The 22,273-nt window shown below is 39.0% G+C and overlaps 2 protein-coding genes across 2 annotated transcripts; one reads left to right on the forward strand and one right to left on the reverse strand.

Annotated features, from left to right (window-relative positions):
* The first annotated feature begins 1,424 nt into the window (after positions 1-1,424).
* Positions 1,425-15,227, forward strand: TMED6 (transmembrane p24 trafficking protein 6). Its single transcript, XM_003758512.2, has 4 exons — positions 1,425-1,756; positions 12,516-12,642; positions 14,089-14,243; positions 14,994-15,227. The coding sequence occupies exons 1-4, from the start codon at positions 1,547-1,549 to the stop codon at positions 15,225-15,227; spliced, it is 726 nt and encodes a 241-aa protein (XP_003758560.1). The 5' UTR covers positions 1,425-1,546.
* On the reverse strand, positions 15,090-22,157 carry NIP7 (nucleolar pre-rRNA processing protein NIP7). Its single transcript, XM_031950085.1, has 5 exons — positions 22,020-22,157; positions 21,329-21,415; positions 21,064-21,202; positions 17,627-17,767; positions 15,090-17,094 (listed from the first exon to the last, which is right to left on the reverse strand). Exons 1-5 carry the CDS (start codon positions 22,073-22,075, stop codon positions 16,975-16,977), a joined length of 543 nt encoding a protein of 180 aa, XP_031805945.1. The 5' UTR covers positions 22,076-22,157; the 3' UTR covers positions 15,090-16,974.
* Between the last annotated feature and the right edge of the window lie 116 nt (positions 22,158-22,273).

Raw genomic sequence — 22,273 nt, forward strand, 5'->3', positions numbered from 1 at the left:
TTCCCAGTGTTTTTTTTTTTAAACAACAACATTTAACATTTTTATTAAGTCTTTACTATTTTGGCAAGCATTTATTAAGCAGCTATTACATTTATTAAGCACACTACTATGCCAGGCACTGTGCTAAGTACTAGCAGGAGAAAGTCAAAATAATCCATGCTCTCAAGGAGCTCACAGTCAGAGGAGAGAAGCACAGAAAATAATACTTGAAATAAAACTTGAAGGAAGCCAACTGGTAGAGATGAGGAGGGAGACATCCAGGGAAAATGTATATGTGCAAGACCGCCACGTGGCCCTGAATCAGAGTCCTTGGCCAGGTAGGAGAGCACTAGGTCATGAAGGGCTAAAGTCAAGGAGGTGGCTGAATTGAGTCCTCACCCTCTGGAACCTTCAGGTCCCCTGGAGAGAGATTCCAGGTGTTGTACAGAGTAGGAAATGTCATTTCAGGAAGGACTGCTTTCAGGGGAATCGGGAAGGGTGTCACTTGGGAAGTGGCACCCAAGTGGAGTCTCGGAGTAAGCCCGAAGTTCTAAAGGGGAGCAGGAAGAAGGCTTGCAGTCTGCACAAAGATCTTGGCAATGAGAAGGCCTACTTACTGCTCAAAGCCCATGTTGCCTGGAGTTACCCTTCTTCTGAATGTAAGGAGTGCTTATACTTTGACAGTGAGATGCTAGAGTTTACATGAGAGCTAGAGAAAGCTGGCTGTTGTTTGTGGGTCATACTGAGAAATGAGCAGATCAGGGCTATAAACTGATTTTAGATATCAAGATGATCCGATAATGGCCTTCTGGCTGTACACATGGAAGCCTTTGATAAGCCAGATAGGATTGGTATCTTATACAAATGGCTATCCTGGCCATTAATACTCTTAAATATATCTTGGGTTGTCATTGTTATAAAACAATTTGTCTTTAAAGCTGGTCCATTTGGCATTCTCTCATTTTCTCCCTAGCAGTGCTATAGGGAGTTTGTCACAACAACTTTCCCCCTCTAGTTCTGGGGAGCAACACCGAGGGCAGATTGCCTATTCAGAATCAAAGGTCGAGATGGGTCCTCAGATCATCTCTAGGTGTCTAACCTCTTTAAGAGTTGAGGAAACAGACCCAGGAAAATTCAAGTAGTTGAGCTAAGAACGGAGACTAGAACTCATCTTTAAGCTGGCAGTAAGAGTAATAGAAAAATACATACAAGAAATATTCATTTATTATTATACTCTAAATTTATTCATAGTCACCCAAGTAAGGTGGGAAAAAAAAATTAGTTTGCTAAAGGTAGGTGGGAGTGTGCTCTGTTTTTAGCCAGTAACAAGCACTTAAAACCATTTATTTTTTTCTAAAACCAGAAAGAGCTGTACAGTAGTCGCTCCCTTGTTCCATACTTAAGAGGCAGTATGCATAGCCCAAGGTGCCTCTATGTGTGGGGAACTACCCCACACTACAGTTGGCAGAGAAGGGATGAGTGGAGTTAATGATTACCCCAACAGTAGCCAAAACCGAATGTCCCTGCTGTGCTCCAAGCCGGGCATTTGGGTTCTGGAGAGAGCAAGATGTCTTTGCTCTTTGGGGTTGGGGTAGCCTTCCTGAGTCTGGTGCTGGCGGCCAGAGGACAGAAGACAGAGCCCTTAAGCGGTCTCGGCGACCAGGCACCTTTCCGTGGAGCAGATCGCTATGACTTTGCCATCATGATCCTCCCAGGAGGAACAGAATGCTTCTGGCAATTTGCACACCAAAGTGGATACTTTTACTTCAGTTATGAGGTGGGTCTTGGGGGGCTTCCCTTGTCAAGTAGGGGCTTTGATTATTTATTTTGCTGGAGAGAGGCTATATTCCATTCACCTGGAAGTTATGAGACTGGTACCTCATTCTGGTTGGAGTCCCTACGAAAAAAAAGATTATTCATCACAGCAGTGAGTGCTGAACATATGGCATGAGGGAGAAAGCGGAGATAGGTTTTTCTTCAACCATAGAAAGGAAACACTTTCCCTTCACTCATTTCCTTTACCTTAGGAGATTTTTAAATGTATTCAGATATCATCAGTGGAGTGATTCTTCTAAAAGGGGTTTGTTCTTGGTAAGTGTCAGATCCCCAATTTCATGTTCCTTGAAATCATATTTGGAATCTAATGGCTTCTGAATAGTGCTGGCATTTAAATGGTTGGAAAGAACAATTTGGTATGAGATGCTGCAATTAAGCAGCTGAGTTGCTGAAGTAACAATTATAACAGCTGAGATTCATACGGGCTTAAGCTTTCAAAAGCACTTTACATATGTTACTTCATTTGATTCTACTCCGAGATTGGTGCTAGCCTGAACCTCCTTTTAACCCCTGAGAAAACTGACTCTCAGGAGGATCAGGGGTTCACCTAGAAGTGTGAGTCAGAAAGCATACAAAGGACCAGGTCATTTCAACCCTGAACAGCCATATGTGCAGGGGACTGAGTAAATCTGTCTAATCCAAGGATCAGCAAACCTCAGCCCAGCCACCTGTTTGCATAGCTGGCGAGCTAAGAATAGATTTTACATTCTTAAATTCAATGTTTGGCTCTAGTTTGCCGGCCCGGTCCTAATCCAGTATCCGTGCTGCTGCATTCCCTTTGTTATATCTCCCACTTTCTCACAGCATCTTTGAAACCTGTTACTTCCCAGCCCCTATTTGTACGGCGGCTGTGAAAGTGACTCTTATTCCATGCTCTCGTAGCTGGAGATTCAGCCCCTAGTGCATTTATCAAAGTCACTTCTTATCTGTGAAATTCCACCAAGGCACGCTACCCTGCCTAGAGCTCCCCTTGTACCTTGCCTGAGGATGAGTTGTCCATAGTGTTCTTTCCATACACGGGCTGTCAAGCAGCAATGAGCCAGAGAGTGGCTGATTCTCTTTGGGACTTACCGAGAAAGTTTAATTCTAGAATAGTCCAGGAGGACTAAACAGAAACTTGTGCACGTAGCCCAGCTTGTTGCTGCTTTTTGTGTGTGTGTCTGTGTGTGTGACTTATTTTAACTGACTTGCCCAGGGTCACACAGTTAGAAGGTATTAAGTGTCTGAGGCTGGATTTGAACTCAGGTCCTCCTGACTTCAGGGCTGGTGTTCTATCCATTGCGCCACCTTAAAAAAAAGCTGTATTTTTTTTAAGAGAGAGTTACAGGCTATACCCTACCTGTTTTATTCAAGGCGTATGTCATTGGAGAGTAACTCAATTCCATATGAAGCGGAGGATCATGTAATTGATTGATACTGGACATAGATAGAATCAGGTGGTCTAGATTCAAATGCCACTTCAATTATTTACCAGCTGTGTGGTAAGAGGGAAGCCACTTAACCTGTTTTCTCATCTGGAAAATGGGTCCAGTGATTCCCATATTCCTGTCAATGCAGGTTTGGAAAGTTCAGAATACAAAGATCCAGTTAAAAGGAAACACGGAGTCCCAGGACCAAACAGCAAGCCACTTCTAATGAGAGCACATAAAACATGAAGTGTAATCAGGGAGGATGTGAAACCGGGTCAGGGCACGGGAACCTCAGGTGTGATTGAGTTTGTCTCACCGAGGGGCTCGCCCGCCCCCCAAATAATAATAATAATAATAGTAATAATAAAGACTGGTTGCTTCTTATAGAGTTCCTATGTGGCAGGGTTCTTATGTACAGGACCAGGAACTGGGGAAAATCCATTCTAATGGAAAGGAAGATTGATGGGGAATGGGGGGTTAGTCAATATTCAACCTCACTTCTCTTTAGTGAGAAAGGAATTTTATTAATATCTGAATGAGTGATTTTTTGAACTGCTCTGGGGTTTCTTTAGGTGGGGTAGGGAGGCTGTTGTTGGGATCACTAACTATTTCATGGGAGAGGATTGGAGAAAAACACTGCAAACCTATGTAAATGCATAAATTCTATGTAAACGTGCATTACTGCCATGAATTCTGCTGAAAGAGTGAATTACACCCAAGCATCTGAATAACCCAGTTCCTCCATCCACCCACCTCAGACTCTCATGACATACTCCTCCACTCCACCTCAGCTACACACAGGACTCTCAGGGCCTTGACCTACAAGAGTTCAACTTCTTTCCTTCTATCAAATCATAACCTCTCATAATTCCATCTCTCCTTCTGCCTTCCCCTCCTAAATTCATTATATATCCCAATAAGTCTGTTCATCTCTCAGCTCTCTGGTCGTCACACAGGGGCTGATCTTATTCTCTTCCCTTCCCAGTCTTGAGCCTATAAATTAAAAGACAATCGGTCCTTTTACTCAATCCCCATAGAAATTGTTCTAAACCTCTCTTTGAGCTTATCACACTATTTCTTCTCTTACCCAGACGTGATTTGACATGCACCTTAAAAACAAACTTCAAAGAGTTCAAGATAAATAAAATCTCATGGACTAAAATACACTACAGGAGAGAGTTAACTCAAGGGGAAAAGAAGATGATCAGAAATTAAGACACAAGAAAATAATGTGATTTTTAAGAAGACATATAGAAGATGGAATCAGAGTGAGGTACTATGGGTGAATATAAAATCATGGCCCAATTTTTTAAAGTAGTGTCAAATCAATTATTATTTATTAAAATGCCTATGTACCAGGTCCCTTGCTTGGTAATAAGGTGTCAACTAATTAGTTGGGATATCTCCCCATGCTCCTTTGTAGAGGTCCAGAGATTAGTGGTAGAAGGGAAGGAAAATGCTCCAGGGAATGAATACTATAACCTAAAATTTGTTTCCATTTATTTATCAGTATTACTAATTTTTCTTTTTTTTTTTTCTTTTTAAAAAATTCTTATTATAAGAGATGCCTCCCTGGAAGGAGAGAGGGGAAGGCATGCCGAGGGAAATGGAGACAATGTAAAAATAAAGATAATAATAAAAATCCAAGAAAATAATTTCAGAATGCTAAAACTCAGAATGAGTTGAGGCTGGCCAGTGAAACTAAAGACAACAACTTTTATTTGTTTGTTCTTTACTCTACTGGGAGAAAAAGGAGGATCAAAAAAGAGAGGGAACTTTATCTTGGGTTAGATGATAACTAACATACATAGAAGGTCATATTGTTCCACTCTTGTTTCTGTTGTCCCAGCAAAGGAAAATTGCTTTTACACTGAAAATGATAGAATAAAAATCACTAACAGTTGATCACCTCAAAAAAGTTAGAAGACAGTAAGAGAATTCTGAGTGACCCTTGAAGAATTCAAGTCATCTAACTCAAATGAACCACCATTTTGTCTCCTGAAAGAACTGGCAGACATGATGGCCAAGCCACTGTCAGTGATATCTGAAAAATCATGGAAAACAAGAGAAGGAACCACAAGATTGAAGAAAGACAAATGTCCCAGTTTTGAAAGAAGGAACAGAATAGAATCTCCAAGCTATTGACCAGTGAGTTTACTTTGATTCCTGGGAATGTTCTAAGAGAATTACATGATTGGTGAACACCTAGAAAGGCAACAGTGATTATGAAGAGGCACCCTAGCTTTATCAATAGGTTGTATCAGACTAACTTCATTTCAATTTTAAGAAATTTTTTAAAATCATTACTTATTTTTAGTAGTCTTTTTTGAAATTTGAATTCCTAATTCTCTCCTTTCCTCCAGACTCTTCCCCAACCATTGAGAAAGTAAGCAACACTTCATTTCAATTTTTGACAAAGTTACTAAAATAGTAGATGAAAGAAATATAATATAAATATATATTAAAATAAATATATAAACTTTGTTAGCAAAGTTGTTTTTTTTTTTTTTTTTTTTTTTTTTATTAAAGCCTTTAATTTTCAAAACATGTGCATGGATAATTTTCAAAATTCACCCTTGCAAAACCTTGTGTTCCAAATTTTTTCCCTCCCTTCCCCTCACCTCCTCCTCTAAACAGCAAATAATCCAATATATGTTAAACATAATGCAATTCCTCTATACATATTCCCACAAATATCATGCTGCTGCACAAGAAAAATCAGATCAAAAAGGAAAAAACTGAGAAAGAAAACAAAATGCAAGCAAACAATAAAAAGAGTGAAAATGCTTTGTTGTGATCCACAGTCCCCACAGTCCCTTCTCTGGGTGCAGATGGTTCTTCATCACAAACACCATTGGAACTGGCCTGAATCATCTCATTGTTAAAGAGAGCCATGTCCATCAGAATTGATTCTCATATAATCTTCAACAAAGCTTTTTGACAAATTATCTTGTACTCTTTTTATGGAGAAGATGGAACAATGTGGAGTAGGTGGATGGATGCTGAATTGATCAAAAAAAAGAATTCAAAGAATAGTCATTAGAGATCAAATCAAATCAGTAAACATTTATTAAGCACCTACTATGTGCCGGACAACAGGCTGAGCACTTGGAGATACAAAAAGAGACAAGACAGTCCTTGCTCTCAAGAAACAATGTCAACATGGCAGGTCTCTAGGAGTCTGTGCTTTGGTCCTGTGCTGTTTAATTCTTTATCAATGACTTTGATAAAGGCAAAGATGGCATACTTATCAAATTTGCCAATGACATTGAGCTGAGAGCAATGACCAACACACTGGATGACAACTGAGATCCAAAAGGATCTTGACAAGCTAGAGCATTGAGTGCTTTTTAAATTTTTAAAAAATTATACCTGTACATTATTATTTTTTTTTTTACAAATTTCCATATAAGTCATGTTGGAAGAGAAAAATCAGAACAAAAGGGGAAAACTATGAGAAAAAAAAAATACAAGAGAAAAAAAATGAAACAACATGCTTCCATCCATATTCAGTCTCTATAATTCTCTCTCTGGATGAGAAGGGCAGTTTCCATCCAAAGTTGACTTGGAATTGCTTTGGATCACAAAATTGCTGAGAACTAAGTCTATCATAATTGCTCATCGTATAGTCTTCTTGTTGGCGTGTACAATGATCTCCTGGTTCTGCTCATTTCACTCAGCGTCAGTTCATGTAAGTCTCTCCAGGTCTCCCTAAAATCATCCTCCTGATCATTTCTTATTCATAATAACATTCCCTAGCATTCACATATCATAACTTACTCAGCTAATCTCCAACTGATGGGCATCCACTCAGTTTCCAGTTTCTGGCCACTTCAAAGAGGGCTGCCACAAACATTTTGGCACATACAGGTCCCTTTCCCTTCTTTAAGATCTCTTTTGCACACAGACCCAGTAATGACACTGCTGGATCAAAGGGAATACAGAGTTTGATGGCACTTTGGGCACAGTTCCAAATTGCTCTCCAGAATGCTTGGATAATACTGGGTACTTTTTGAGGACAAAGACCTTGTATGCTTTTGCCTTAGTAATCTCCAGGGCTTAGCACTGGGCTGGGCACATAGAATAAACACTTAATAAAGCCTTTTAAACTTGAAAATGGCCTGGAAAAGGGATTAAATGGTCTTGTTCTCTTTGACTTTCAAGGACAGAACCAGCAGCCATAGGTGGAAAGCTTCCTTAGGATGCAAGCTGAATAGTGAATTCTCCCTTCTGGGAATCACTTATCACGTGTGTTATACTTTTGGGCTTGGTGGGCCTAAATGGTTGCTGAGATCCTTTCTAACCCCCAACTGATGTGAGGGCCACATCACCTCACCTGGATCACCTCATTAGTATCCTTACCCCAACTCTCTCCCCTGTCCACTTCCCATCTGCCAAAGTGGTTTTCCTAAAGTGCTGGCCTGACCATATTACTCTGCATCTCAAAAGTGAATGAATGAATGAAAAGTGCATTTTAAAAAGGCTTTACTATTTATTCATCAAGCACAGTGCTAAGAGCTTTACAACCACTCTCAATTTGATCCTTCCCTGAAAGAATTCTACAATTCCAGTTGTATCTCATATATGATACTTTATCTCCTGCCCCAATGCCTTTGCACAGTTGTTTCCATGATCCATGAAATGCACTCCCTTCTTATCACCACTTTATAAAATCCACAGTTCCTCTCAAAATTCTACTGATGAGAGTCTCATCCTGATCCCTTCAGTTGCTAGTGCCCTCTCTCCAAAAAAACTCACCGAGCTCCCTGACTCTCTGAAATGATACAATATACTTTCTAGTTTAACCAGCATTATTATTTTCTCCCTTGCTTTTTAAAAAGTCTAGATAACAAAATAAATCAAGATCTTATTTGCAGCATTTTCTGATTTTTGAGCTGTAAATGCTCATGCATTTAACAATTGACTTTCATGTAATATTATAATCCAGCTCCAGCACACCTTTTGTTCACCAAGACACTTTCTAGTGGATCTTCAACTATATTCATATTTAAGTTTCTATTGTGGCAAATATCAGTAGACATAACCAAAATCTTTTTCTTTTGGGGGCCAGGAGGATCATAATTTTAAAATACATAAAGGAGCCCTGTGAATTTCCAATCTAAATCAGAACTTGGAAAGTATCCAAAGATCATACACTATTAACACATTCTTTCTTCAAAATCCCTATCTCTGACCAATTAACGAGGTCATGCAATGTTCTGCTTAATTGAAGATATTACCTAATACTGATATTACAGAAGGAGCCACTATGATAGAATAGCAAGAGAAAATATAGCTAAGTCATTCCCCACAACTCCCCCAAACAGAGCTAGAAAACCACCCAAGTCCATTGAAAAATCCAAGGAAAAAAAAATCATGAGTCACTTTTTTGAGCCCAGGTCAGCATAAGGTGGACACCAGAATGAAAGCTAGCTAGGAATGGCCAAGTGGAACATTTTAGCATAGGGAGAAGTGTCCACCAGGTCAAGAAGTCCCTGATCCAGAGCTAGGTATAACCTTGGGCAGGATTCGCGAACAGGTACCAAGTGGCAGTTATTTTGTTCACTATACAGTTCCAGGGCTGACTGAGGAGAGGACAATAGGGATGGTCTCTACCAGTTGCTGTCCCTAGGCTGTGTACTGAGTAATTGGCAAATTCAGAAGCAAGTAGCAGCTTTGTGACCCAAAGCCCAAAAGTAGAGGGGAGTCAGTTCCATCCTTTAGTTTGACCTCTATAGGAGATCATCCAGGATAGAAATTCCTGACCAAGGAGGAGCCTGCAGTTATTAAACTAGAAGAACTTTCTAGCTGAGAGTGGTTGAGTCAGCAATAGTTTCCTGGAAATCTGACCAGGGCAAGTCCAGATATATAACTCAGATCCAAACCCAGATTAAGAACTTGCAGGACCAGGACCAGGAGGAAAGCAATCAGACTTTGCCCAGAATCACTTTAGAAACAAAGAAGACCTGCAAGTTCCCCATACTGAACTGTCTGAAATCCTGAATAACTATCCCCAATAAAGCAACAGCAGGATCAGCTCAGATGTTTTCTCCAGCATAGAATCGAGGCCTAATATAATGTCCAAAGCCAGGAAATTGCCTAGAAAAATATGGGGGTGGGGAGGAATTTCCACCATAAAAAGCTTTAAAATAACAGAGATGCTCAAGATATAAACTCAGAGAATGACTCCATAATATCTACAAGAAAAGTCTCAAAAACAGTCTGGACAAAAGTGCAAATAGAATTCCTAGCAAAGAGGAAGTGAGATTTTTTTGTTTAAGTTCAAAAAATTTTTAAAAATAATTTAAATGAGAGCATTAGAAGGGGGAAAATGGAAATTTAATGAGAATTATGGGGAGGGGAGAATTAGAAAGGGAATTAATACTTTGGCACAAGAGTTACAAAATCTTTCCTGAAAATTAGAATGGACTAAATAAAAATGACTCCATGAGACAAAAAAAAAAATTTTTTTTAATTTTTCAATTTAATATTTCCCCCCCAATTTTAACTATTTTTTTTTAAAATTTGAGCTCCAAATTCTCTTTCTTGCTCCCTCCTTCCCTTCTCATTGAAAGAGTAGCAATTTGGTAGAAGTTATGCATGTGCAATCATGCAAAACATATCTTTAGATTAGTCATGCTGTAAAAGAAAACACAAATTTAAAAAAAAACCAAGAAAAATAAGTCAAAAATTGCTTAGATCTACATTCAGAAGATCTTTTTCTGGAGATGGATAGCATTTTGCTCATAAATCCTTTGGAATTGTCTTAAATTATTGGGACAAAAGAAATATTAAGGCAACGTCAAAAGACTGAACTTAAATAGAAGAAAATGTAAAGTAACTTATTACAATAATAACTGAGCTGGAAAGCAGTTTGAGGAAAGGTTATTTAAGAACTCTATGATCAAAATAAAAAATAACTTAGACATTATATATCAGAAATCATAAAAGAAAACTGTCTCTTAGAACAGAGAGCAAACTATAAATAGACAGAATCTACTAATTGCTTTCTGAAAGAAATCCCCAAATAAAAACTCCCAGAATTATTATATCCAAAATCCAGAGCTTCCAAGTCAAAATAAAAGGGCTGCAAGAAGCCAGAAATAAAGAATTCAAGTACTGAGGAACTATAATCAGGATCATATATAATTTAGAGTCACCAGCCTAAAATCCCATATATGCTTAAGGCAAAAAATAATATGCTTATAACCAGGAGTAACTTAGTCTGCAAAAATGAGTATGTGTAATCTTGGGGGAAAAGAAATGGGTCTTTAATGAAATGGAACAAAGATTGGCAACTATGATCTTCAGGCCAAATTTGGTCTACTGCCTTTTTTTTGTACAGCCTGTAAGTTAAATGTTCTGTACAAAAATTGTCGTTAGGATGGATTTGACCCATAAGCCATGGTTTGCTGAACACTGAGAGAGAATTTCCAAGCATACGTGATGAAAAGACAAGAACCGCATTGAAACTTTGCAGTTCTAACACAGGAATCAAGAGAAACATAAAAAGGTAAACGAGAATAATCTTAAGGCATTAAACACGGATAAACTGTTTATATTCTTATATGGGGCTTTAAAACATGTATCCACTGAAAATCCTTTTCATCATCAAGGGTCACAGGAATCTTATTAGACAGAGGGCCTGGGAGTAATTCTGTTGGGTTCTTAAAAGATTTGAAAGGAAGATGAAGAGGAATGAATGGGGAGAGGGGAAAGAAGTGACAAAGAGAAAGGAAAAATGTGGAGAATTATCATTGGAATCACAAGTAGAAGTCTCTACATAAACAACGAAGAAGGGAGGATAACAGACAACATTTGAATCTTACTCTGAAGTGACCTAGTAAAAAGAGGAAGGAATATATTGACACACAGAAGGGCAAAGAAATATATTTTATTCAATAGGGAGACAGGTGGATTAGGGAAGAAGTGAGCAAATTAAGGGAGGGATTAGTTTTAAAGAAAACAAATTCTAGTGAAGGTGAAAAGGTGACATAATCTGTCAGATCCATGGATGGGAAAGAATTCATGACCCAAGAAGAGCTGGAGAGGGTTGCAAAAAGTAAAATGGGCAATTTTGATTATATAAATTTTAAAAGATTTTGCACAAGCAAAATTAACTTGGCTAAATTAGAAGAAAAGCAGATAATTCATATATCAGGAAGAAAAATTCTTCCACAAGTGAAATTTTTGGGGGGGCAATTTTAAAGATGTTATATATTAACTTCTTCCTCTCATTTGGTTTCTTATCTTAGGAGTGTCAAAAGTTTTCCTTTAACATTATTATTCCATGAGTCAGGTGACATTATTAATAGAAGACAGAGTTTCAGTTAACCAAAAGTTGTAGGAAGAATATCCCTGAGTCCCAAATAATAAAAAAATTAATAAAAGGAAATTTGGAAATTTTAAAATCCCATCACAACTACAAACTACAAAACTAGAGGGGGAAAAAAATCCAAGTTATCAACAGTGACATGGAAAATATTCTAAATTATTATTAGAGGAATGCATATTAAAACACCTCTGAGGTTCTACCTCACCCCTCGCAAGTTGACAAAGTTTACAAAAAAGGAAAATTACAAATGCCATAGAGAAACAAGTATGTAAATGCACTATTGTTCTATGAACTGGTCTAGCCATTTTGGAAAGCACTCTGAAACTATATCCCAATGAGATCAAAGAAAGAGGAAAAGGATCCAAATGGACAAAAACATTTATAACAGCTTTGGGAGAGTACTCATCAATTGTAGAAAAGCTGAATAAATAATATTATAGGAATATGATGGGATATTATTGTGCTGCAAGAAATGATGAAAGCAATGATTTCAGAGAAACCTTTGAAGGCATGGATAAACTGAGTAAAGTGAGCAGACAATACGAATGTATTAATATTGTAAAAACAAATAACTTTGAAACATTCAGGAAATCTGATTGGTGTAATGACCAAAACACAATCCCATAAGACTCATGATAAAACATGCTACTCATTTCCTAATAGAAAGGGGATGGACTCAAAGTACAGAATGAAATCTTTTTTGGGGGTGGAAAGGAACAGGAGGGAGCATAGCCAGTGTAAGAATTTTGCTTAATTATCGATATAATACTTTGTTTTTCTTTTTTAATGGGAGAAAGGCAAATTTCTTTCTGATTGGGAAAAAAAAAGTATATATATATATATATATATATATATATATATATATATATATTTACACACACACATACAAAGATGAAAATTCCCAACTTTTAAGGAGTTAACAGATGTTCTTCTCCTTGTTCTACATATCTTGGCAGGTTCAGCGGACAATGGGACTTTCACAGGGCCGGCATATAACTGCCACTGCTCATACCCCAAAAGGTTTTCTCATTGATAAATCTCAGGATATCCGAGGTCAGATCAACTTTTCTACCAAAGAATCAGGTCTGTGTTTATTGGTCCTAATTTCAGTTTCCCAACTTATCATTTTGGTCTGTAGTTTCTAGAGAATTAAGTAAAAACTCTAGGAGGGACTTGACATTAAGGCTTTTTTCCCTCTGGAGTGATAGTTCATGTTAAATTTATTAAGTTTAAGGCACTAGGGATACTTGATGGTATTGAAAGTACTAGATACTTGGAAGGGTGAAGTGATGTCATCTCATAAACCTGTGAATAACAGCATCCCAGGGGCTCTTTTAAAATTTCACAGATACCATTGTGACAAAGGGGATGTCCACTGGTTATGTTTAAGTGCTATGGATACAAAAGCAAAGAATAAGACATCCCATTTCCTTCACTCAAGGAGCTTACGTTCTACTGGAGAAGAAATTCATTGTAGGAAGAAATATAAAGCATACAAAGCAATTTCGGATAGATTTGTTGATTTTAGTCATGACCCTATCGGGGGTTTTCTAGGAAAAGATCCTGAAGTGGTTTGTGCTTCTCCAGCTCATTTTACAGATGGGGAAAGTGAAGGAAATGGGTTTAAGATTAAGTGACTTGTCCAGGTCACACAGCTAGTGTAAGTTTTAGAGGATGGATTTGAATGTGGGGTTTCCTGACTCCAAGCCCAGCATATCCACCAAGCTGTGCCTTCAGGTGGATAATACTTATAAAGGTCTCACAAAGGAGGCAGAACTTGAGTTGTACTTTGAAGGAAGATGAAAATTCTAAAAAGCTGACGTGGGGAAGAAGTGTTTTCCATAGAAAGGAGGCATAGGAGACCACTTAGGCAAAGGTATAGAAGGTGGAGAAAGCCCAACTCTGAAATCAAGGTACGGAACAAGAGATCTTGTTAACTCTGCAAAACCCGTAGTTCAGAAAAGTAGGTGAATCTACTCAAGAGACCAAAAATTGGCCATTATTGACCAAGTCAACTCAGACCAAAGCACTTTGTGCTAGGCACTATGCTAAGCCCTAGGAATACAAAGGCAAAAAAGATCCTCATTTTCCAGGAACTCAATCTAAATGGGGAGATACATGGGTAAACATCTCTGGATCTCAAAAATAGGATAAATTGGAGTTAATCTCAAAGAGAAGTGAATTAGCCTAGAGGGGGAGTCTTCTGAATAGGAAGAGAAGGAAGCTTAATGAAATAAATGGTAATTATGCATTATTGAAAAAGAAGTTGAAGGAAAGCAAGATAAAGTTACTGTACCCAAAATAAATGCTATTTTAAGGAAAGGTTTTACTATATAAAATTAAATCAGAATGTGAATTTGACTTTCCTTCCAAGGTAGCTTTAAAGAGCTTTGCATAAAGTGTAGCAAATTAAAAGCCAGGGACATGGGGGGGGGGGAGGGGAAAGCAGGGAGAAAGTAATATAAGAAGTTAATGCTTGAGTAGTCTTGGGAGACTGAAAATTCAGTATTTATTTGGGTATCCCTACAGGCTTTTACCAGCTTTGTCTCGGCAATCAACAAAACCACTTTGCCTCTGTACAAGTGTATATCAATTTTGGAGTCTTTTATGAGGGGGCAGACCTGGAAAATAATCAGAGGAATGAGGAGAGACAAAAACTGAATGATACCTTGGATGCCATTGAGGTAATGTATGCTCCAAAGGAAGAAACATTTATGGATTGAGAGGGAAACTGCTCGTGGGCACATTTTTTTCATAAAGGAAAAATGGATCAGAAATGAAGCCTAGAGAAAGGATGGCAGAAAATGATGGTTAACAAGGGTTTGAGGGCTAGGTCTAGAATAGAATAGCTTTGCCATTTTGGATTCTCCTAAATTCTCACTTTGTTATATAAAGGATGCTTCAATTCTAATTGTAAATGTGAAATAGAAAGACAGATATAAGAGAATATCTTAACTTTAGGTTACATTAATAAGGGGAATGCTACTTATCTCCAATCATGAAGGGAGGTAGCACAGAAAGTGGATATAATATTCTAAGAGTAATGAGCATGTCAGGAGACATAGATTGTGGCCCTGATAAGCAAATCAGTCCATCTCTCTGGACTCTGATTTTTCATCTATAGAATAAAAAGTGGAACCATTATCATCTAGGTCTTCTCCAGGTTTAAAATTATTCTTATGTTCAAAGTCTAGAAGCAGGTCATATAAATATATATTTCTTTAGAACTTAAGGAAATCTAGAATTCTGAGACTGATTTAACTCATATTATCAGCTTAAGCATTTTGTGAACATCCCCAAATACCTAAAAACATTCTGCATATGCAATTTTCAAATTTCAATGGTGAAATACATCTGTCAAGTGTGTAAGTCACATGAGATAGCTTCATCTATACTGGGGTTCACCTGCTTTCTTTCATTTTCTTTCTCTGCAGGAAAGTACACGAAAGGTTCAGATAAATATCTTTCACATGTGGAGGTACTACAATTTTGCCCGCATGAGGAAAGGATCTGACTTTTTCATTCTCCAATCAAACTATAACTATGTGAACTGGTGGTCAATAGCCCAGAGTATCGTTATTGTCCTTTCTGGGATCTTGCAGTTGTATTTCCTGAAGCGTCTCTTCAATGCCCCCCAAGTCACAGACCCAAGAAAGCCAAGATGCTAAAGGCAAGATTAGAAACCAAGTCCTAATCCTGCTCCCCTCCCTCCCTTTCTCCCCAGGGTTAGCAAATCAAGTTTTATAAAAGTTATAGAAACTTCCCCTGCATACTGAATTTTTTTTTTAAAAGTAATGTCATCATTCACAAAGGATCATCAATAGTAATAAAAATAACTAAATCCAGAACTATTACTTGGCTTTAGTCAGCCCCATATAAGTCCTTAAAAAGGTTGCTCTAAATAGTGCTAATAGCTATTCTCTTAAGTTGTACTGAGCATATAAAAAATGATTATTTTCTACAGCCTAAAGAACTTGAGGAGTCAGGGAGGATTGATAGAAGATAGAAAAATCTTAAAATAGGAAAGAGAATTTATGGGGTATGGGAACAAGAGCTGGGAAAATCATAGCCAATATTGAGTAAGAATAAATAAAACATTGTATCTCTATAAATGACAGCTTCCGAGTTAAAGACAAAGTACACTTGCAAAGCGGTAATTTGTCTAAAATGTGAACTAGCCTTTTTTGTAGCTTTATATATATATTAAATGCAATTTTTAAAAAAAATCACCAAATCCTTTGAACAAAGGGATCAGATGAGTGGATATGAATCATTATTTTTAGAACCTGTGGCCTTTTGTTCGGTTTAGTAAAGGAATGGCAGAGAATTTTTTTTAATGTAGCTGGACTGGTATAGGAAGGTGATAAGACCTACATTTATTCCAACTACTATCATCCAAGGTATTCAAAAGATTAAAAAAAGAAAAAAAAAAAACAGAAGTGGGATTCCTCAACAAATTCATCATCTATTTGGCACTTAACTTTGAATGGAGAGCCAAATATCTTTTCTATTCTATTCTATTTTCAATATCCAAATGGAGTTTTATCCTGCCAGTAATACATTAATTTAATAGTGACATCACAGCCAGTTTTAACAAGCTACTAATCTTATTAATAGGGCTTACCAATTTCATATAAACAACGATCAGATAGATACTGTAGTAGCAGCAACAATAGAAAAGAAATCATGGAAAACAGAAGGTGAGAATTCTGCATGATCACCTCCCCAGGTGTTCTTTGTTCATTCTGCTGGGGATCTGTGTGTACTGTACACAAAACTTAGAGAAACACAAAGTACCTGTTCTATCTTATGCCACTGAATTCACATAAGAATAGACATTGTGTTCAATCACCACCCATTTAGAGAACAGCTACAAGAAACAGTTATAATTTGTCCTCAGTTCTAAATATTATCAGGACCTGTACCAAGGAACAAGAATGGACTTCATTTTGTAAAAAACATGGTATTCAATTTAATCAATATCAAACAAAAACGGTTCAGAATGTCTTACTTTCTTGCTAAACAAGCGCTCACCCTGCAGAGTTACAATGATAGTTGCATTATTTCTATCCCACTTTTGCCCTAAGTACTTTATCTCCAATTTGATTCCAACAAGCCTGTGAGACAGGTGAATCCAGGGAAGCAACTTGCACAAGATCACCCAGCTACTAAGTGTCTTGAGAGATGAGATGAATCTTCAAGCACCTAATGTGTGTCAGGAACTATGCTAAGGGCTGGATTCAAACCCCAGGTTCCAACTTCCAAGTGCAGTGATTCTTGAACTCTGCCCCAGAGCCTCTGCAGTAGGAAGAACAACCAACAGGGTATCCACAGGCCACAGTACATTAAGTCAGTAAAGGGTAAATCTGTAGTTCAGCAGCTCTCATAAGGCCACAAGTCCATAAGACGAATTAATTATATCAGCGTGTCTTCATGGCGCACATATTCCCCGATGTCACCTTGGTGAAACACAACAATCGCCATGGGATCCACCTTCCTGCAGTCCTGGGTGGACTTGGCTGCCACACCAAAACCCTGGAGATTCAACAGAAAGGACAATTCACAAGGTGCTGATCATACCTATTCATCTCCCACATTTTATCTATTAACGATTTTATTCATTAGGGAACACCTTCTAAAAGGTACACTCCCAAACACAACCCTCCACATTTAGTGGTTTTATGAACTGCTCTGGTCAAAAAGTCCCCGATTCCCCTTCTTTTCCCTCTTGCCCCGCAACTGGTAACTGTTAATGAGCTTTCTGAATTTTAACAAGGCTAGTCCTCAGACTGTCGGCTGGGGGGCCATACTGAAAGCCTTTCTAAGCGGGGTAAAACCAGCTAGAAATTCATGTTTCTATGGCCTGGTCTTTTGGGATCCAGGGTCACCTCCATGTTACTGTAGTATTTGGGTGAAAGTTAATTCCCAAGTGTTAGTACTGCCTTTGTTTTACATGAAAACTTAGCCAGTATTATAAGACAAAACCCCTAAATTCTTTTTGATTGCAACTTAGGGTATAGTTATTTTTCTTGAAAAAGAACTAATGAATCTTACTACTTCTACTCACCAAAGGGACATCTGCCATGGAGTACACCACCAGTCCCTGATACTGATTAGTATTTTCTGTGATTCGGCCTAAGCCAGACTTTAACACATGGTTCCCATACAAGAATGACTGCTCTGCTCCAGGTTTCACCCATACTTTATGCTACAAGAAAAAATATTCATCTAAATGAGATATAAAAATCATTATGTTTACATTCCAATAGCTGAATCAATTGCTAGTTCTTAGGTTATATTTCTCTCCTTTTTAAAAAATTAACTTATTTCTAACACACATTGCTTTATGAATCATGTTGGGAGAGAAATCAGAAAAGAGAAAAATCACGGGAGGAGGAAAAAAAAAAAAAACAGAAAAAAGAAGTGAACATAACATGGGTTGATTTTCACTCTCCATAGTTCTTTTTCTGGATGCTGATGGCATTTTCTGTCCCAAGTTTATTGGGATTGCTTTGGATCACACAACCACTAAGAAGATTCAAATCTTTCATAGTTGATCACTGCACATTCTTGATGGTATTACGTACAATGCATTCCTGGTTCTGCTTGTTTTGCTCTGTATCACTTCATATAAATCTTTCCAGGCCTTTCTAAAATCAGCCTGTTCATCATTTTTTATAGAACAATAATATTCCATTACCTACATGTACCACAACTTGTTCAGCCATTCCCCAACTGATGGGCATGTACTCCTTTTCCAATTCTTTGTTACCATAAAGAGTTGCTATAAACATTTTGCACATGTGAGTCCTTTTCTCTCCTTTATGATTCATTTCCTTGGAATAAAGACCCAGTAATGACACTGCTAGGTCAAAGAGTATGTAGTTTGATAGCCCTTTGGGTATAGTTCCATATTGCTCTCCAGAATGGTTGAATCATTTCACAATTTCACCAGCAATGTATTAGTATCACAGTTTACCCACATCCCCTCCAACATTCATCATCTTTTCCTGTCATTTTAGCAAATCTGAGAGGTGTGACGTGGTACCTCAAAGTTGTTTTAGTTTGCATTTCTCTAATCAATAATGATTTAGAGCATTTTCTCATATGACTATAGATGGCTTTAATTTCATCATCTGAAAATTATGTGTTCCTATCCTTTGACCATTTATCAATTGGGGAATGACTTACATTCTTATAAATTTGAATCAATTCTCTATTATTTTAGAAATGAGGTCTTTTTCCCCAGCTTTCTACCACTCTTTTAATCTGGTTTCTGTTGGTTTTGTTTGTGCAAAAACTTTTAAATTTAATTTAATCAAAGTAGTTAATTTTGCCTTTTAGTAATGTTTTCAACTTCTTCTTTGGTCATAAATTCCTCTCTTCTCCAAAGATGTGATAGGTAAATTATCCCTTGTTCTCCTAATTTGCTTGTGGTGTCATCCTTTATGCCCAAATCATGCATCCCTTTTGACCTTATTTTGGTATGGGGTTTGAGATGTAGTTCTAGATTACGTCTCTTAATGGAATTTTAAAATGACGGGGGGGGTACTGAGTACAAGTGTAAGTCCCTACAAATTGTTAATTTCCTTGTTTCATAAAGGGATTAATAAAAAGAAAACACTTTCCTTGTTATATCAAAAGGTAACAGAACTTCTAAAAAGCCTTTAAAAAAATTTGTCCACTAAATCACACTTTAAATTTTTTCTACTCATAATCCCTTTTCATCTGACTGGTATCTATGTATATAAAATACATATATGTAAAATACAAAATATGTAAAATAGGCATACAAATCAAACATTTACTGATAATAAATAATAATTTTGTGACCCACCCCCACTTTCAGCTACAAGACTCCAATGGGGTCAAGAACCATAGTTTAAGACACTGGGCACTAAACTCCATTTGAATCTCCAAGGAGTCAAACTCTCCTTCTAAGCTCAGTAAGATAATGGCAGAAAGTACCAAAAATCTTGGATGAAGAGACTGTGAGGCACAAAGGTCTGCCCATAATCTACTTACTAGCAAGGCTAGTAAAACCAATTAGTGGCCTCTCAGCGACCAAAAACACACTTTATAATCAGAGCAGCTTTTATAAAGTTTAGTGGTAGCATAAGGTTCAGTGCTGCAAACTAAATTAAGACCGTGACTTGTCTCTAACAAAGGCAGAGTGGGCTATTGAGTCCCCTGACTGGCAAGACGGATCTCTGCATCCGTACAAGACTCTCATGATACATATTGCCCGGCCACAGCAGAGAGACCCAGGATTAAGAAAAACATCTCCTAGTAGTTTGGAACTATGCTCAAAAAGTTATCAAACTGTGCATACCCTTTGATCCAGCAGTGTTACTACTGGGATTATATCCCAAAGAGATTATAAAGAAGGGAAAGGGACCGGTATGTGCCAAAATGTTTGTGGCAGCCCTTTTTGTAGTGGCTAAAAACTGGAAACTGAATGGATGTCCATCAGTTGGAGAATGGCTGAATAAATTGTGGTATATGAATATTATGGAATATTACTGTTCTGTAAGAAATGACCAACAGGATAATTTCAGAAAGGCCTGGAGAGACTTACACGAACTGATGCTGAGTGAAATGAGCAGGACCAGGAGATCATTATATACTTCAACAACAATACTATATGATGACCAGTTCTGATGGACCAGGCCATCCTCAGCAACGAGATCAACCAAATCATTTCCAATGGAGCAGTAATGAACTGAACTAGCTGCGCCCAGAAAAAGAACTCTGGGAGATGACTGAGAACCATTACATTGAATTCCCAGTCCCTATATTTATGCACAGCTGCATTTTTGATTTCCTTCACAAGCTAATTGTACAATATTTCAGAGTCTGATTCTTTTTCTACAGCAAAATAACGGTTTGGCCATGTATACTTATTGTGCATCTAATTTATATTTTAATATATTTAACATCTACTGGTCATTCTGCCATCTAGGGGAGGGGGTGGGGAGTAAGAGGTGAAAAATTGGAACAAGAGGTTTGGCAATTGTTAATGCTGTAAAGTTACCCATGTATATATCCTGTAAATAAAAGGCTATTAAATTAAAAAAAAAAAAAAAAAACAAAAAAAAAACCTCCTGACTAATCTGAATCCAAATCATCCAACTTCCTTTATCTTCCAGGCCTTAAATTTGGGGTGCCTAAGCTCTTACTAACTCTACTGCTTCAGATCTATAGTATTTAATGCAAATATGATTTACAGGCATTAACTTCAGTGATTCACTAAAACTTTTTAACATTTCATCGAGCAGTAATCAGCCAACTCCACACCAAAAGCTCTCTTTCCTCCTCCTCGTACAGAATTTCAATGTTGAGAAAACATCAGAGCGCATGTACTCCGCGCCCCTTGTTGCTCGAGAAAAGCCGAGATTCGCATCCAGATCTGCCAAAGCATTTCCGGGAATGCCGGGATGGTCAGGGCCACAGATGCGCGTCCCCCCCGGACACAAGCTCCTCAGGACGGAGCCGGGTGCCTACCTTTGCGTAGGGCGCCAGGTAATCGAGAGCGGTGATGTGCAATCTGAACTTCTGGGTCTTGGTGAATTTCCCGAAGCAGGTCCCCAGAGACACCAGGTTCTCCCTGGAGATATTTACTGCCAGTTTAAGAATCTTCTCACTGATGGCGAGGGAGGCAAACAGAGGGGCCCGCTCAGCGCTCCCGAGCTCCGTGAGACCCCCCTCCCCCCGCCGGCTGCAGCCCTTCTTCTCCCACAAACACTGACCTCCTCCCACAAACACTGACCTCACATAATAGACTCTGTCTTTGTGGAGACGGAAACAGTAGGTGCCATCAGGTCGGTCCACGAGCAACTGAATATTTTCTCCAATACTGTAAACACAAAGGGGGCCTCCAGTCACCCGGCCACAGACTTGGGAGTCCCCCCCCCCCCCGTTTTGCAGATGGGGAATTAGGGGACTCGGCCTCACAAACAGCTGGGGTCTGAGCGCGGAGCTGGCGCTCCCTGATTTGTAGCAGCGCAGCGTCCATCAAGCGGCATCTTGAGTCTCTTAATAGTTGGACTTGAATTCATTTTACAGTCAATCAATCAGTTAAGTGCCTACTACGTGCTAAGTACTGCACTCAGCGCCGGGGAGACAAAAGCAACCGTTCCCGTTCACCGAGTGCCCGCAGTTGGCCAGGCGGGGTGCCAAGCGCTAGTTACTGGGCGCCCGCTGGGTGCCAAACACCGTAAGCACCGATGACAGCCCCCGGCCTCAAAGGGCTTTCATTCTCCCTGGCGATGCGGGACACGAGGCCCAGAGCCTGCGGGGGGGGGGGGGGGGGGAGTCCAGAAGCCTGGAAGGTGATGCAGGCCCACACGCCACTCGCCCCGACCCACGTGTCCGCTCCGCATCTCTGGCCCGAGCGCCGCCCCGCCCCCCCGCGGCCCCCCGCCCCCCGCTCGGCACCCCCTTATTCCCCAGGGCCTCACTATTTCGAGAGCTTCTGGAACAAGGTGCTGGTCTCCTCTTCAGTCAGGGGTCGCATCTTGCTGTAAAAGCAAACTCGGGACGGCTCGGTGCCGTCCGCCGGAAACGGAAAAAGCCTCTCTGCCCCGCCCACATTTCCATCCGCCTCTCCCTAGCTCCTCCCTCCTTTTCCAGGAGTGACAGGCCGACTTGCTTCCTGTGCCATAGAGGCTGGGAGGGCCTCCCAGACGGGCCTCCCGGAAGGAACAGCTCAGCG

This window comes from Sarcophilus harrisii, chromosome 2 (genome assembly GCF_902635505.1).
Source record: "Sarcophilus harrisii chromosome 2, mSarHar1.11, whole genome shotgun sequence".
Taxonomy (NCBI): Eukaryota; Metazoa; Chordata; class Mammalia; order Dasyuromorphia; family Dasyuridae; genus Sarcophilus; species Sarcophilus harrisii.

Coding starts and splice junctions, on each gene's coding strand:
- TMED6 (XM_003758512.2), top strand. CDS start 1,547: ATGTCTTTGCTCTTTGGGGTTGGGGTAGCCTTCCTGAGTCTGGTGCTG. Junction 12,643..14,088: donor CTTTTCTACCAAAGAATCAG/GTCTGTGTTTAT, acceptor GTATCCCTACAG/GCTTTTACCAGCTTTGTCTC. Junction 14,244..14,993: donor ATACCTTGGATGCCATTGAG/GTAATGTATGCT, acceptor CTTTCTCTGCAG/GAAAGTACACGAAAGGTTCA.
- NIP7 (XM_031950085.1), bottom strand. CDS start 22,075: ATGCGACCCCTGACTGAAGAGGAGACCAGCACCTTGTTCCAGAAGCTC. Junction 21,416..22,019: donor TTCCAGAAGCTCTCGAAATA/GTGAGGCCCTGG, acceptor TTGTGTTTACAG/TATTGGAGAAAATATTCAGT. Junction 17,095..17,626: donor CCATGGCAGATGTCCCTTTG/GTGAGTAGAAGT, acceptor TTGAATCTCCAG/GGTTTTGGTGTGGCAGCCAA.